General features: G+C 33.6%; 4 protein-coding genes across 4 annotated transcripts; 2 read left to right on the forward strand and 2 right to left on the reverse strand.

The window, feature by feature from the left end:
* The first annotated feature begins 11 nt into the window (after positions 1-11).
* On the forward strand, positions 12-3,796 carry LOC17880256 (O-fucosyltransferase 35). Its single transcript, XM_006283219.2, has 9 exons — positions 12-658; positions 1,015-1,158; positions 1,307-1,379; positions 1,465-1,535; positions 1,624-1,712; positions 1,941-2,073; positions 2,187-2,419; positions 2,604-3,080; positions 3,167-3,796. Exons 1-9 carry the CDS (start codon positions 119-121, stop codon positions 3,384-3,386), a joined length of 1,980 nt encoding a protein of 659 aa, XP_006283281.1. The 5' UTR covers positions 12-118; the 3' UTR covers positions 3,387-3,796.
* Positions 3,797-7,508: 3,712 nt separating this feature from the next.
* LOC17880696 (serine/threonine-protein kinase PBL13) lies at positions 7,509-9,353 on the forward strand. The gene is made up of 4 exons (XM_006282549.2): positions 7,509-7,926; positions 8,024-8,159; positions 8,248-8,384; positions 8,602-9,353. The coding sequence occupies exons 1-4, from the start codon at positions 7,513-7,515 to the stop codon at positions 9,271-9,273; spliced, it is 1,359 nt and encodes a 452-aa protein (XP_006282611.2). The 5' UTR covers positions 7,509-7,512; the 3' UTR covers positions 9,274-9,353.
* Positions 9,354-9,790: 437 nt separating this feature from the next.
* On the reverse strand, positions 9,791-12,383 carry LOC17880089 (proteasome subunit alpha type-6-A). Its single transcript, XM_006282713.2, has 9 exons — positions 12,246-12,383; positions 12,069-12,163; positions 11,877-11,958; positions 11,691-11,787; positions 11,517-11,575; positions 11,308-11,390; positions 10,526-10,621; positions 10,261-10,320; positions 9,791-10,134 (listed from the first exon to the last, which is right to left on the reverse strand). The coding sequence occupies exons 1-9, from the start codon at positions 12,319-12,321 to the stop codon at positions 10,042-10,044; spliced, it is 741 nt and encodes a 246-aa protein (XP_006282775.1). The 5' UTR covers positions 12,322-12,383; the 3' UTR covers positions 9,791-10,041.
* A 1,095-nt stretch (positions 12,384-13,478) lies between these two features.
* LOC17880144 (paired amphipathic helix protein Sin3-like 4) lies at positions 13,479-14,538 on the reverse strand. The gene is made up of 4 exons (XM_006282886.2): positions 14,498-14,538; positions 14,204-14,387; positions 13,894-13,992; positions 13,479-13,618 (listed from the first exon to the last, which is right to left on the reverse strand). Exons 1-4 carry the CDS (start codon positions 14,518-14,520, stop codon positions 13,547-13,549), a joined length of 378 nt encoding a protein of 125 aa, XP_006282948.2. The 5' UTR covers positions 14,521-14,538; the 3' UTR covers positions 13,479-13,546.
* Positions 14,539-16,118: the final 1,580 nt, after the last annotated feature.

Here is a 16,118-nt window from a genome sequence, read left to right on the forward strand (position 1 = left end):
ACTCTCTCTCTCTCTCTCTCTCTCTCTCTCTCTCTCTCTCTCTCTCTCTCAACTACGCGCAAACACCTTCTTCGTCTTCTTCATAAGAAAGATTGCAACAATCGAAGAAGAGCTCGAAATGGGCCACCACCTCCACCACCACGACGGTGGCGATGGCGTCCCTCAACATGTCAATAGCCCTCGATTCTCCGGTCCTATGACCCGCCGTGCTCAATCCTTCAAACGCGGCGGTTCTGGTGGTGGTGGTACTAGTAGCAATAGTCACGTCGGTGTCAGTGATAACATCGGAATCAACAACAACAACAACACATCCTCGTCTTCTTCGACCTTGAGAGTTCATCACGAGATAGATCTGCCGCTTAATTCGCCTAGATCAGAGATTGTTTCCGGTGGTTCTGGTTCAGATCCGAGTGGTGGATTTGATTCTGCTGTTAATAGGAAGCATCAGACGTATGGTCAGTTGAGGGAGAGAGTTGTCAAAGGCTTGTTGAGGAAGCCGATGGGATCGGTTGTTTCTGATTTTAGTTTGAAGGAGAGGAAGAAACTTGGTCATTGGATGTTTTTTGCTTTCTGTGGTGTTTGTTTGTTTATGGGTGTTTTCAAGATTTGTGCTACTGGTTGGCTTGGATCTGCTATTGATTCCGCTGCTTCTGATCAGGTTCTTCCATTTTTCTACTGGAACTTGCTTAGTTTAGTTTCTACTGGAACCTGCTTAGTTTAAGATAAACATCTTCACATTTGCTGATGCTTATTAGTGTTTAGATTGCTTCTCTGGTTCAACATTTGTTGCTTCTAGCTTAGGAAGGTCTTGTTTATAACTTTGTTTCTGTTTCTACAAATTGGTAAATCGCGTTTTGATGTTGCTCAAATGTTGATGTGTGTGTCTAATTTTACATCTTGAGGTGGATTTTGGCTGCTTGATTAGAATCTTTACATTTAGTGTTAAAAGTGTTTCTCTGTTTGATGGGAGAAGGAGATTAAACATCTTACATGACTTTGGTAATTTTTTTCTAGGATTTATCAAACTCGATCCCCCGAGTAAATTTACTTGATCATAGCTCACATGATTATATCTATAAAGATGGCGGGAATGATGTTGATCCTACTTTGGTTATGGTTGCTTCAGACGTGGTGGGTGACCAAAACAGTGTAGTTGAAGTAAGTTTTATCTCTTAGTGTCATTTTTTCCTCCCCTGGCTTCATGGGGAACAAGTTTTCATGTGGATTAATTTGCAGCTTCATTCCCTACTCTCTTGAATCGTGCTATATAGCTTTCTACTGAAACCTTGTTTTATTCTTCATTCAGTATACTGGTGTTTGGGCCAAACCAGAGAGTGCAAATTTCTCGCAGTGTATAGACAGTTCAAGGAGTCGCAAAAGTATGCCCTGTTAGTAGCCTAGCAAAATCTAAACTTCTTGTTCTCTTCTTTAAGTTCTGACCATATGAGTATGTATTGTCTGCAGAGTTAAATGCTAATACAAATGGCTACCTTCTTATAAATGCTAATGGAGGATTAAACCAAATGAGATTTGGGGTCAGGCTTTTGTGTTTTCTCAACATTTCTCTAGTTGTCTTCTGTTTATAGGTTCTAGGCTGATGCGTTTAACTTTTTTAGAATGCAGATATGTGATATGGTTGCAGTAGCTAAAATTATGAAGGCAACTTTGGTGCTTCCCTCACTTGACCACAGCTCATATTGGGCTGATGACAGGTTAGTTCCTAACTTTATTAAGGAATTGATTATTCTCATGCCCTTACAGAAGCACGTAACTTCTTAAGTACCTTGTTGATTTCACCTAATTTAACAATTGAAGAAGTCTTCTTATTCGTAGCATACTAAAGATAAATAATAAAAGCTCTACCATAGTCATGACAGGTGACTTTTTGTTGGTTTATTATCTGCTCTTTAGCTTACTTCCTTATATCACCATGTATGCAGTGGCTTTAAGGATCTATTTGATTGGCAACACTTCATAGAGGAATTGAAGGATGATATTCACATAGTTGAGTCATTGCCATCAGAATTAGCCTTGACCGAGCCTTTCGTTAAAACACCCATATCATGGTCTAAGGTCAAGATTGCTTTCTTGCTATTTGGTTATTATTGGGGTTGTCTTGTTAACTAGTATTTGCATACATTTGTTTTCAAGAAGACCCTTGGTAATAAAAAAATTCCCTGTAACAGGTTGGTTACTACAAGAAAGAGGTCCTTCCATTGTTGAAACAGCATATTGTAATGTACTTAACCCACACAGATTCCCGGCTCGCTAACAATGACCTACCTGATTCTGTACAAAAGCTTCGTTGCCGAGTAAATTATAAAGCACTAAAATATTCAGCTCCAATAGAGGAACTGGGAAACATTCTAGTTTCTAGAATGAGGGAGGACAGAGGTCCATACCTTGCTCTTCATTTAAGGCAAGTAGCTTTCTCCATTTCTCTATTTGTCACTTTGTATTTATTGACGTTGAGCCATATGCCAGTTTATTTATGTAGATCTAGATGCAACTCCAGTTTAAATTTGCTTGGTTTATAGCTCATGCAAAAACACTAAGTAATCCCGAGAAAGTTTGGTTTATTATAAGCTTATTATCCTCTACAGGTATGAGAAGGATATGCTGGCTTTCACTGGCTGCAGTCATAGTTTGACAGCTGAAGAAGACGAAGAATTACGACAGATGCGATATGAGGTTACTCACTGGAAGGAAAAAGAAATAAACGGAACAGAGAGAAGATTGCAAGGTGGTTGTCCCTTGACTCCTAGGGAAACCTCGCTTTTGCTGAGAGCTTTGGAATTCCCGTCCAGCTCCCGGATTTACCTCGTAGCTGGTGAAGCTTATGGAAATGGAAGCATGGATCCTCTCAACACAGACTTCCCCAACATTTTCTCACATTCAACACTTGCCACTAAAGAAGAACTGAGTCCTTTTAATAATCACCAGAACATGTTGGCTGGTTTGGATTATATTGTTGCACTTCAGAGTGAGGTATTTCTGTACACTTATGATGGGAACATGGCGAAAGCGGTTCAAGGTCACAGGCGATTCGAGGACTTCAAAAAGACCATAAACCCAGACAAGTAAATTCTCCCAAATACTGTACCTGCTCTAGTTTGTAGGAATTTTTTTTTATCAATTTGGTTCACATCTTCATTTTCAAATGCAGGATGAACTTTGTGAAACTTGTTGATGCATTGGATGAGGGGAGAATATCTTGGAAAAAGTTCAGTTCCAAAGTGAAAAAGCTACACAAAGACCGAAACGGAGCTCCATATAACAGAGAGTCAGGGGAATTCCCGAAGCTGGAAGAGAGTTTTTATGCAAATCCTCTTCCCGGGTGTATATGCGAGAATACAGAAGAACATGATCTGATGCGACGGACATAAACATCGAAAGATACATCTGGTAATATTCTTTTAGTAGCCTGAGTTTTACAGTTAGCAAAAAAAGAAAAGAAAAACAAAAGAAGAAGGGGATTGTGATTTTTTTGCCTCCTGAAGCTAGAGAGGATGATCTTGATTACCAAAGCTCAAAGATTTGAGAAATTGGTTTTCGAGACGAATTAGAAACCGCGAAGACAGTAACTTTACTGGAATCATTTAAAAGAGAAATCCCCAGCAGAAATGTTCATCATCAACCTCTGTCAAAACTCTATGGGGACAAAGCTTGCCTCTAGCTTATGCCATGGAGATTTTGTGGAAGTGGGTAAAACAAATAGGGATTCATTGTTTGTAACACTACATTTGTCAATTTTTTTTGTCTTCTCATTTAACTCAAAATTCAACTTTTTTGTTCATTATTTATACGCACTAATAACATAAATTATATATATTGTTGCAGATGTCATTTTCTCTTCTCTTCTCTCTTTTCTTCCAGCTGTTGATGTAAGTGTTATCTTTTAGAAGATTGTTCAACATCAGAGATGTATTGATTCGAGACTGTTAAGTGTTAACATGTTTCTTGGACTTTCATGAAACAAAAGAATACAATTGGATAATTTTGGCTAGGCATATAATCTCCAGTGAGCCGAGAAAATATGGTTCACCTCCTTGGGTTGACTTTTAAGGAGTATCTTCCTTGGGGATGCCTTTAAGGAGTCTACTCCTAAACATATTGCATCAAAGTCTTCTGATGCGCGGACTACATTGAAGTCTCCTTCCGTCAGAATGCACATGAAATGAGTATTCTTCCCTAGTCATGACCAAAATATAAATATAACTGGATTGTTTTTAAGTTAAAACTCGTAACTGTTAACTGTAAAAATACTATTAGTTATGTTTAAAAAAATTACTAAAAATAACCGTTAATTGATCGTAACTGTATCAAAACTGTTGGTTAACCATACGATTTAAACCTTTAAAATAAAATTATTTCAATAAAATATTGTCTTGATGGTTTAATGTGCCCATATACTACTCATTTCCGGTAATCAAATTACAAATTTGATTCAGTTTAATTATTTGTAGGTTCATGATCATCATAAATTTTATTTTATTTAATTATTTGTAGGCTCATTATCATTAATTCAATTATTTATAGTTTTGATAAAACAAAAGTCATGATTATTTGGCTAAAACTATAATTATTTGAACCACATAATTACATATATTTTATATTATAAAATTAATATTATTGGATATATCACCAATTATTTTTATTATAAAAATAAGAAAATGTAAGACTGTGCCTATGATATTAATTGTATCATAGTCATCAAATGTTTGTATTTAACTGTAATCGTATAAAATCGTTACCTTATGTTAAGGTTACGGTGAAAAGAAAATTATAATTGTAAACATATTCTGACGAACATAGAGTGCACATGAATACATATCACAGTATCATGTAGTCTTTTCTCCCCAAAGAGTAATCTCATGCAATTTCTTGTTTGCAAACCATCTCCCGTGCGGCCTCTTTGTCAAATGGCATCAGAAGCTCTTCCTTATCAACTAATTTCCTCGATAGATTTTTATAATTATCAACATCTATCTATGTGTTTCTAAATTAATTGCTTTGTTTGTTTTCTTAGAAATCTCGAACCATTGTTCATTATTTATGATAGTTCAAAACTTTAAAATATATGAAACTACAAAGACTTATTAACCTTTTAATTAGTCCTAGGCAAATTTACAAAGTTGCAAATTAAGAGAAGCAAGAGTACCAAACAAAAAATAACTAAATCTAAAAATTAAAATAACCGAATGTATCATAGAATTATGAACCTATACAAAACTCAATTGAACCAATACTGAATCGAATTATTTTGAATATTTGAAATATAAGTATATATCAAAAAGTATTAACACATTTGTTTATTGTAAATTTCATTTTTTTATATGATTATAAAATTCAACTTGATTAGCAAACTCAATCAAATCTCTCATTCAAAAAGTTGCAAATGATGTAGCCTCGTTCTCATGGGACCAAAGCAAATGTCAACAACTCAGAGTAAAGAGTTCTCCCCAACGCGCTCACAAATACTTTCCACATCAATTGCTTTCATCTATATTCTATGAACAAAACAAAACATAAGATTTGTATAAAGTAGTGTTCTAGAAGCTTGACTCACTCGTTATATTGCATTTCTACCAAATCATTATTTTAATTGAATGAAAATTTCTGCCATCTTTTCACAAACTAGTTCTCTTGATTTTGACCTTTCCGGGAGTAAGTCCATTTCTCTCTTACACTGTTAAATAGAAAAAACACGTTTCTTTGACTCTTCATATTCGGAATTTAGAGTCTTCTTAACTAGAAACAATGGCTCTATGAGAAATCATATTTAGTATCATTGAATACGTTTTAAAGTCTCTAGCAACTTATTTTAGGAGTTGAAACTTCTTGATGATACAAGTTCATCTGTTTACATTTGTAGCTATCCAAATGTTTTCAACCTTTTTTCCGTCAACCATTAATTAAGATTCGATAGTACATTAGTATAAAATAATATACTACATCGTTTGATTTTATTTTTTTTTGAATATTAGAATGTAAATATTATATAAAATAAAAGTATAGATTTTTGATTTTTCATGAAGCAAATTCTAAAAACATGGTTCCCTGCAGAAAAAAAAATTTAACCACTAGGTTTGAACCCGCGGTGTACCGCAGGTTTTTGTTTGTGTCTTTTTATTTTATTTTATTTTTGGTAAAATAATCAAGATTTCGATAGGATTTACATATGTTTTCTATTGTGATTTGTGGATATATATTGCTATTTTAAAATTTTAATAGTCAGTCTTATATATTAACTATTTGGATGAGATGTCAGACGGAAGTATAAGTGTGTGTCATATGGGGGAGTTTTTGCGGTATACAACGGGTAGGTATATGTTTACAAATTGTTGGATATTTGGAGTGTACGTATTGTATAACTAATTATCAGTAGACGTTGAAAATTAATTTAGACATATGGTATTTTTTATTCTATTTGGCAGTTTTAAATAATATATTTTAAACATCATATTCATAATAAGTGTTTGTTAATTTTTATGTAATAATATTTTGTAACACTTATGAAGATTCGAGAGTTGTGGCATCAACTAAATCTTAAGAAACAAAGCTTTTAGTAAGAAAAACAAAGGGGACTCAATCCAAAAATTAGAGATGGGCATTAAATCCGATATCAGGAAACCCAAAAAAAAAAATTATATCCAAATTTTTTAACTATATTTAGCTATAGTTTTATATTTAACAATAAGATTCAATAAATATTTGAAATAACCAAAATATACAAATTTTTTAAGCTATATTTGTTAAAATTATACCATATTTTTGTAAAGTTTAACCAAATATTTCGAAAATAAAATTATTTTTTTTTATTAAAATTCAACAGATTCTTATTTTTATTTCTCCGAATATCGATCTGAATTCGACACATATTTAACTGACCCCGAACCGAATAGTGTTTACATTATTATTTTTTTCTTATCTCAATCGAAGAAAAATTGAATCGAATATGATCCAAACTCCGAATGTCCGAGAAAACTCTAAATTGGCGAATAGTTATTATTGTTTTGGCTATATTTTTGCTAGAACAATCAATTTATAAATTTCACTATTCTAACTATCATTGTATGAAAAAGGTATCACTATTCTAATTGTATTCACAATTCTAATAGGAAAAAGGGTGCAATGTCATTTTAATTCTCCCTTTAGCCGTCCACTCACGACTACGATGAACTAACTAACTCGTCTAATAACATTAAAATTTACAATGACAATGTCAAAGCATTGTTAAAAACTTCAGAAAGAAGTATAAACTGACCTCAAGAAGTCGTCGTCCTCTTTCTTTAATAAAACAATTATTTCTCAAAAAGATAGAAAACATTTGTTTTTTGCCTTTTAGGTAAAGAAAAGTTCTTTGAGAAAACAAAACATAGTTGTTACTAAAAATATGAATTAGGAAATAATATATAGACAAAGTCTTTGGTCCTCTTCTCTTCCACTACTTTATAAGCTCTTCTCTCCCATTACAAACCAAAACCATCAAGAAAACTCCAAAAAAAAACAATGGCGGTGAAGAAGAAATATTCTTGGAGATCATTAATGGTTTCTTGTTTCCAAGATCAAGAAAACATGAAATCTTCTAAAAAGTCAAAGAAGAATGATGGTGAAGGAGGTGGCCTAACCAAACATAATTCATTTCTTGGATTGTCTATTCTAGACATAAGCAATCCAAGTTCAACTACTTTGTCTGAAGATCTTTCAATCTCTCTTGCCGGTTCTGATCTCCATGTGTTCACACAAGCAGAGCTCAGAGTCATAACACAAAGCTTCTCTTCTAGCAACTTTCTTGGTGAAGGAGGGTTTGGTCCTGTTCACAAAGGGTTCATTGATGATAAGCTCCGTCCTGGTCTTAAGGCTCAGCCTGTAGCTGTTAAACTTCTTGATCTTGATGGTCTTCAAGGTCATCGTGAGTGGATGGTTCGTACATTCATCTCCCTAGCTTATGATCTTCTGTTTTGTGATACAAGATGATGAGTCAAAATGTCTCTAATCTTTTTGGGGTAAACTTTTTCAGACGGAGGTTATGTGTCTTGGGAAACTAAAGCACCCGAATCTGGTGAAGCTGATCGGATATTGCTGCGAAGAAGAACATAGACTTCTTGTTTATGAGTTCATGCCTCGTGGAAGTTTAGAATCTCAACTCTTCAGAAGTGAGTTGACTTTTAAATTTTTTTTGTTAAACCATCAAATCAAAATGATCAAGAACTCGGAAGTACTGATGAAACTGGTTTGATGCAGGGTGCTCTTTACCGCTGCCGTGGTCAACGAGGTTGAAGATCGCTTACGAAGCTGCAAAGGGTCTACAGTTTCTCCATGAAGCCGAAAAGCCTGTCATATATCGCGATTTCAAAGCCTCCAATATCTTGTTAGATTCTGTAAGCAAACAATTCTCAAACCTTCTTCTTTATTGATCTTTAAGGGTTTAGAATATGCTTACACCAAACTAGACCGTTCTATTTTTGGAGCGGACAACAATTTATTTTCATCAAGTAGAGTACTAATTCTCAAAATCGGTATAACCAAGTATTATAGATAATCTTACCATTTACATTTACATGAACAAAGGTTTGATGTATTTGATTTTTGTTTCAGGATTATACAGCGAAGCTCTCGGACTTCGGGCTAGCAAAAGACGGACCACAAGGGGATGCAACACATGTGTCAACACGAGTAATGGGCACACAAGGTTACGCGGCACCAGAGTACATAATGACAGGTCACTTAACGGCTAGGAGTGACGTATACAGCTTTGGAGTTGTGTTGCTTGAGTTGTTAACAGGTAGGAGATCAGTTGACAAAAAGAGATCATCAAGGGAACAAAGCCTCGTCGACTGGGCTCGTCCAATGCTCAACGACGCACGAAAACTCAGGAGAATAATGGACCCGAGGCTTGAAGATCAGTACTCCGAGGCAGGAGCAAGAAAGGCAGCAACATTAGCTTACCAATGCCTTAGATACCGACCAAAGACAAGGCCGGACATCAGTATGGTTGTCTCAGTTCTCCAAGACATCAAAGATTACAAGGAAGACATTCCCATTGGAACGTTCACTTACACGGTCCCTACTACTAAGCCAAGCCGTGAAGTTAAAGAGACAAATACTCATCTCCAAAACTGCGACAAGCCTCGCATTAGCGTTCAAAAGAGTGATCAGCAACATCAAAAGTTCCGGTCGCCGGCACATACCGCACGAAACCACCGTATAGCTTTGAGAAACGGATTGAATTCACCAATGCGTAACGAGGCCGGAGGGGAACGGTACTAAGTGTGTTTTTAAACATAAAATGTAAATATGAATTATATTCTTACCATCAAAGTAAAAAAAAACAGAAAATATTTTCTAGAATTAGGTTTTAAATTGATTTTTTTCTTGTTTGATTCAATCAAAATCGTTATAAAAAAAATATGTTGTTCTGTTTCTTTCTGTACAAGTTGTAAGAACTTTGGTCTAAAGAAGTTACAAAAACAAAACATTTGGTCGTAAGGTAAGACGCGTTTTAGAAATTAGTCTATTCAACCACGTCTCTCTAGTAGATGTAGTTTAATATTAAGTCCGTCCAAAATTACAATCATTATGTTCTGTAATGCATGACACGAACCTATATGACTTCATTTTTATATTGTTGTTGTACTGTTGGAGTGGGTGTAACATAGCAAGCAACAACCAAATTGACATAAATGGTTAAGAGGTGAGGTCAAGCATCATCTATGAGTGCAAGCAAGCATCATGCATATGGCAAATTTAGCAAACAACTAGTATCAGAGCAAGAGTGATTAAGATCTAAACCAAACCAAGAGTAAAGGATCATGCTCACTTGTGTAAAAAGGAAGGTCATTACAATAAAGACTGAAAAAAAGCTGGGAAGAGTCAAGAGACTCGGATGCTATCACAGTCTTACAGTGCTTTTGTTTTTAAGTTTGGTGGGTTGACTAATTAAAATAGGGAAGGAAGACGAAACGATCGATGGAGAGTGATCACTTAATGCGAAAGAAAAGCAATAACGTAACTCATGCTTGTTTCACTAAGTCGAGATCAGTCTCGTTCACTAATGGCTGTCAAATGCTCGTCAATCTCCTCTGTTGTCAATGCACGGAAGAGCGGGTTCTCTGCTCTCACCACTCCAACCTATCATTCAACCAACCAGTTTGATAAGATATATCAACCAAAAATGAATCACTGACAAGTACTGTAATCTTAAGATACATGTTTTACCAATTAAAATAATGGGTATACAGGAAGAGATTTGAATACCTCAATCTCAGTAGCCTTGAAGTCTTCTTGAAGAACAGATTGCAAAGCGGATATGGCAGTCTAAATCAGTACACAAAACACAAAGTGAGGAACAATGAGCATTTCATACATGCATCTACAATAATAATTGATTTGTATATTACAGTTTAAAAACTGCACCCTTGTGTATCTACAAGGAGCATCACAAGTATTCACCCGATAATGAGCATATGCTACCAAATTAACATAAACAGGCAAAAATGTGAAAGTTAATCCAAATAATTACCTGCACGGTTTCATCAAATGTGAAAGCTGGGTTTTCCTTCATTTTCTTCTCCAAGAAATTGACTGCTTCTTGTTCCTTCATACCAGCACTAGTTGCCTGCATGAATATAGTTTCATATAATATTAGCTGCTTCTCAGATTACAAAGACTTAAACATGACAAGTGGCCAAAATTGTGTATATCCTCTAGAGATCTTAGTCATATGGTCCAGAAGACTCATGTGTAACCTGTATGAAGTTATGTCATTGAATAGGTACAAAAAACGTGACATATTTTAGTTTCAACCTAGGATCAACCAGTATCTAAAAGTATAAATGAGCACATTACTTAAAATCCTAAAAGCATAAGACAGAATTGAAAAGTTTCCTCTATTGTTCTTTGTAAATCTTCAAAGAAAACAAGTAATTCAATGAATAAACAACCAATCAGATACAACAAACCAAAGTGATAGTTAGGCTGTGTTATAGAGCTCCCAAACTATCCCAAAGCTCAAAAGGCTTACCACAAACAACGCAAATGACCAAAAGCTTCTGCAGTTATGAAAACCTCACTCCTATTATCTCATTTACGTTTATGCTTATCACACAGATTAATAAGGCATTTTCTTCTATGTTAATAACTAGTAGCAAGAAGTAAGTAGTCTAAAGTGTATGTCAATATGCTTGTAAGTACAAGTTAATCAGATAGGTTATAAGAAAATCTTGATGCAGTCAGCAAAAGCAATCAAAACGGCAAGCATGAGAAGACAAGTTTAGTTAAACCATAAACTAAGAGTGAGAGTACCTTGTGACCGTAAAAATGTCCAGCTGGGTCACATTTGTAAAGTAAGGGACCATTCTCTTCATCAACGCCCATTACCATAGCAACTTCATTTTCATAAAGAGAAACAACAAAACAATCAATAAGGTTCATCAAAATGTGAAGCCGATGTAATAAGCTTTAAGCAAATGTATAAGATTTGTCTTAAGAAAAGAAAGAGATAGCAAACTTACCAACTCCAAGGGGTCTCATGTAAGCATGTTGAGTGTAGACCTGAGACTTGTCCGCAATCCTGTAAACAAGATAGTTATGTATCAGCAACTTCAGTTAAATACATTATCACAGGAGAACTAGATAACTATAAGGCAGCTTCCACTAAGAAACTAAGAACCATTTAGCAACTATACCACTTAGCGAGAATGTCAACAGGCATCTCATATCCATAAGTGAACCGAAACTCAGCTGCTTCATTCCTTGCTTGTTGTACCAAAGACCTTGCATCAGCTGAGTAATACACACAAGCTTTGTATAAATCTCGAAACAGATCATAAACCCCACAGCTTAAGAACAGATCAAAAGGTCATGAAACAAACCTGTAATCCCAGTAGCTACCAATCCAATGAACTTGGTAATCGGGAACAGATGTGTAACACTAGACTGATCTAAAAGCTTGTCCTGTACCAACCAAAACCCAAAACGTAAGAACCCTAATTTGGTAAGATCCGCCAAACAAATCCTAAACCTCAACAAGATGCAAACTTTTCGCAAACCCTAAACTCACTCACCGGAACTTTCTTCTGGGTAACGACGCAAACTGAATCTTTCCCTCGAACTCCGATAGAAGTGATACCAGAAGTTTTCACGGCCTTGAAAGCATACTCTGTTCAAAGCAAAAAGTGTAATCAGCGTTTTTGGAAAGCTAGGGATTTGAGAGTGAGGGATTTCGATTTCGAGTTACTGACCTACTTGAAAGAGACGACCTTCCGGTGAGAAGATGGTGATGTGACGATCGTAGCCACCTCCGCTTCCTCTACTCATCTTCTTCTTCTTCGTTCAATTTGGGATTTGGTTTTTTTTTGCAGTGAATCAAATCGGAGATTTGTGTTTATAATATAAACCAAAGGAAGGGAATTGTATTAAGCTTTTTGTCCAAGACAGAAGAAAGAAGAAATGTTGAGTGGTGTTTTCCCATTTTACCCCTCGTTGGTCATTTTATTTACTCTTTTGTCACTTTAAAAATGGGCTTTTTTGGGTTTTTTTCGTTTGTGAAAGGAAATGGGCTTTTTTTATCTTACCCAAAAAAACGAACTATGTGGATTTTATATTAATTATAAACATATATTCTAATTAACCAAAAAAAACATCAACACACATACATAAAAAAAACATTAAAGAGACATCATTTTCATTTGCAAAACCCTTAAAAGAAAGACAAAATTGAAATTACACATGGAAGAGAAGGTTCTCTAGAGGCGGCCTAAAACAGGAGAAACGGCTCTGATCTTAGAACCGAATCACAGTGATAAGGGTTCCGAGTGAAGACAGTAGCTTAAACAGCCTTCAAATGTAATATTATTATTGGAATTTTCTATTACATTATTATTGTGATTAATCCAATAGACCAGACCACTACTATATGCAATAAGGATCATTTCTTAAGTAATCTAAAGATTTTTGGCTAATTTATTAAAAATGATGCATCATAATTGTTGGTTGACTGAAAACAAATTCCATATTTTTTATAGAACTAATTTGTTATTATTAAGATGATCATGACACGTGTTAAATTTAACAACAAAAAATCAGAAGGGAAACAAAAATGAAAACAATTTGAAAAATAAACAACCACTTCAAACAAAGAAACAAAAATTAGGAAAATATAATTCAAGAAAGAATTATATCTACATATGTACCTAATGAATTTGAAAATAAATTTCCATTGAAGACTCAAACCAGGATAATCTATTAGACGTTTGAATCTCATCTTTAGATATTTTACCTTATATACCCAAAAATATTCAACCAATATTAAGAAGATTATAGAATAACAAAATGATAGTGAAAGTTAAGTGTTTCACACAATTGTATAACAATTTTGAGAAATGAGTTATGTATTATTCATAAAATGTAGTTTAAATGATAACAAATTTAACCCGAAATAAGTTACTAGTTTAAGTACTAGTTCAACAACAGATTGGTGATACGACATAGCTTCATTGATTGCATATATAACTCATCATCTCATTCCCTCGTCTCTACGGTATCATAAATTACGAGGGAGAAAGTGATAAAACTCCACACGCAGGTCGTGATGGTTTCGAAATAGGATAGTCACCTACAAAATGAACATCCACATCAAATCCAAAACAAGAACACTATATAAAACATAGGTTTGTATATAATAACGACAAATATTTCCGAAAAAAATTTCAACGATATTTTTCGTCAGAAATTTCTAACTAATTTTCGATGAATGTTAGTTCCAGAACAAAGAATTCGGACGAATTTGATATTGTCAAAAATTCGTCAGAATATGCTATTTCCAACAAATTTACGACCAATATCGTTGTCATAAATTGGCATGTTTTCTTGTAATGTATGTAAATATACCTCATTGCAGATCTCATCGAGGCTCTTTTCTTTCTTCTTAAACATGTCCAGGATATTCATAAATGATTTGTATATACGATCATCATCCTGAAACGTTTCCTAAAGATAAACAATATGTAAGCGAAAATGGAACATAAAACATACAAGAAGATAAACAACATTTTCCAATAAAAACTAGATTATGAAATACAAGTTATACATATTTGGTTTAGGTTAGTATAAACTATTGATAGCAAAAACACTAAAATTCAAGATATAAAACTAATTATTAACCAAAACATTTATATCCAAAGTGTGTATATATATTTACCTTAACTTTCATGATATAATCAATGGCTTTCCAAAACTCATCAGCCATTGTTGGTGGAATTGGTTGTTCATCGTCGAGTTCTATCATGAGTTCTTTTGGCAAAAACGCATTGAAACCCGAAAGCAGCTCCTTGTCTCCCTTAAAGAGATCTTTCACCACTAATCTTACAATGTATGGATCCATTCTACAATGAAAATTTTGCAGATTCTTTCTTTAACTCCCCCCAAAATATTATAAACATCTTACATAAATATAAAACTTGAACTTATATATTAACTATGGAGATGTATATACCTTTGAGCTGTGAAATCTGTCATGGCCTCAAGAAACTTGATATAATCATCACGTCTGTTTTGAAGTTTATCCTTCACAACCTTGAGGTACTCATGTGCCTTACTTTTAACTCTCCTTGGTGAAACCATGGTTCAAGAATTTGCTAAAGCTTCATTATACACAGAAAAAAAGAGAGGAAAAAACATAAGATCATTGTACATGTTCCAACGTTAAAACATTTACAATAATGCAATGCAATCAAAGTTGCATTCATTAATAATAAGAATTAAAGATCTAGTAATGGGAGAACTATCATATGAAATATTGTAGTGGAATTTGAAACAACATAATCCTAGTATTGTTTGAGATTATACTATGAAACAAGCAAGAAACATTTGAAGCAAAATTTAGAAGAAATAATATGATACAAGAACATAAGCACACTATAAAGTTATCAAGAAGGGAGAGTTTCTTCACCTCACAAGAAAACTGAGAGAGGTGGTAAGCTTTACCATTGATATGAGACTTATATATAAGCACATACACAAAAGAAGCAATCTTCATTTTAAGGTAAAATATTAATTTTCTCTACTTTTTTAGTGTTCTTCATCTTTTTATTTGACTAGTGGTTGACATGTGTTGCGCGCGAGATTTGGTTTAAATATATTTAAAATTTCTTATGATGCACGTTTCTAGTTATGTAATAGTTTTAAAATTAAATTTGTAATTAATTTTCTACAGTAGTCAATGTGAAAAAAGTTGAAGAAACAAAATCTTTATTAAGATTTATACAAGATTTGTTGACTATTAGCTTCTAAAAGCAATCCATATGTAGTCAAATATTGAAGTAAATAATTTATTATAGTAATGTATTAAAAACTTTTTTTAGCTAAATCCATTTTTCTATTAATTTTTCTTTCCTATATATATATATATATATATATATATATATATATATATATATAATGTTGATTTGATGGGATAAAATTTAATTTAGGAATTAATTTGGTAAAAAATTAAGAAAGTTTGACTAACATATATCTAAAAGATGAAAAAAATAATTTGATTTAGAAGTGAGATATAGTTTGGTTATCAATTATTTATATTGTGTTTATCTCAAAAGATAAATAGTAAGACTTAAACATTGATTTCAGTTGACCAAATTTAATACTTACTAAACAACATATTTAAAATAATTATAAATAAAATTGAAAAAAGTTGTGATGAGTTGGCACTCGAGATGAAGGATGTTTATTTTGATTTTATATATATTTTCATCAATTAAATAAAACAAATAATTTAAAATCTTTTTTAGGTCATCTTGAATTTTATTAGAAACCAGCCAAACTAACAAAAAAAAAAACAAGATAAAAACCAACACTCAAATAAAAAAACCAACACTCAAATAAAAAAACAAATCAAGATAAAAACCAACACTCAAACTAGTGTAGAAGGAAAACAAAAGGGAAAACGGGGGAAATCAACCCAAACTATTTCTCGAATGTATTTTCATACACAAACTCACGTACTCTGAATTTCACAACCCAAACCAGCATTCAATTCAAATATCCAACATGAACCACATCAAATTTTTTCGATTTCAACCTCGACGTTAACAATATTCTTGCCATCTTGAAGATTT

This window comes from Capsella rubella, unplaced genomic scaffold, assembly GCF_000375325.1.
Source record: "Capsella rubella cultivar Monte Gargano unplaced genomic scaffold, Caprub1_0 scaffold_7, whole genome shotgun sequence".
NCBI lineage: Eukaryota > Viridiplantae > Streptophyta > Magnoliopsida > Brassicales > Brassicaceae > Capsella > Capsella rubella.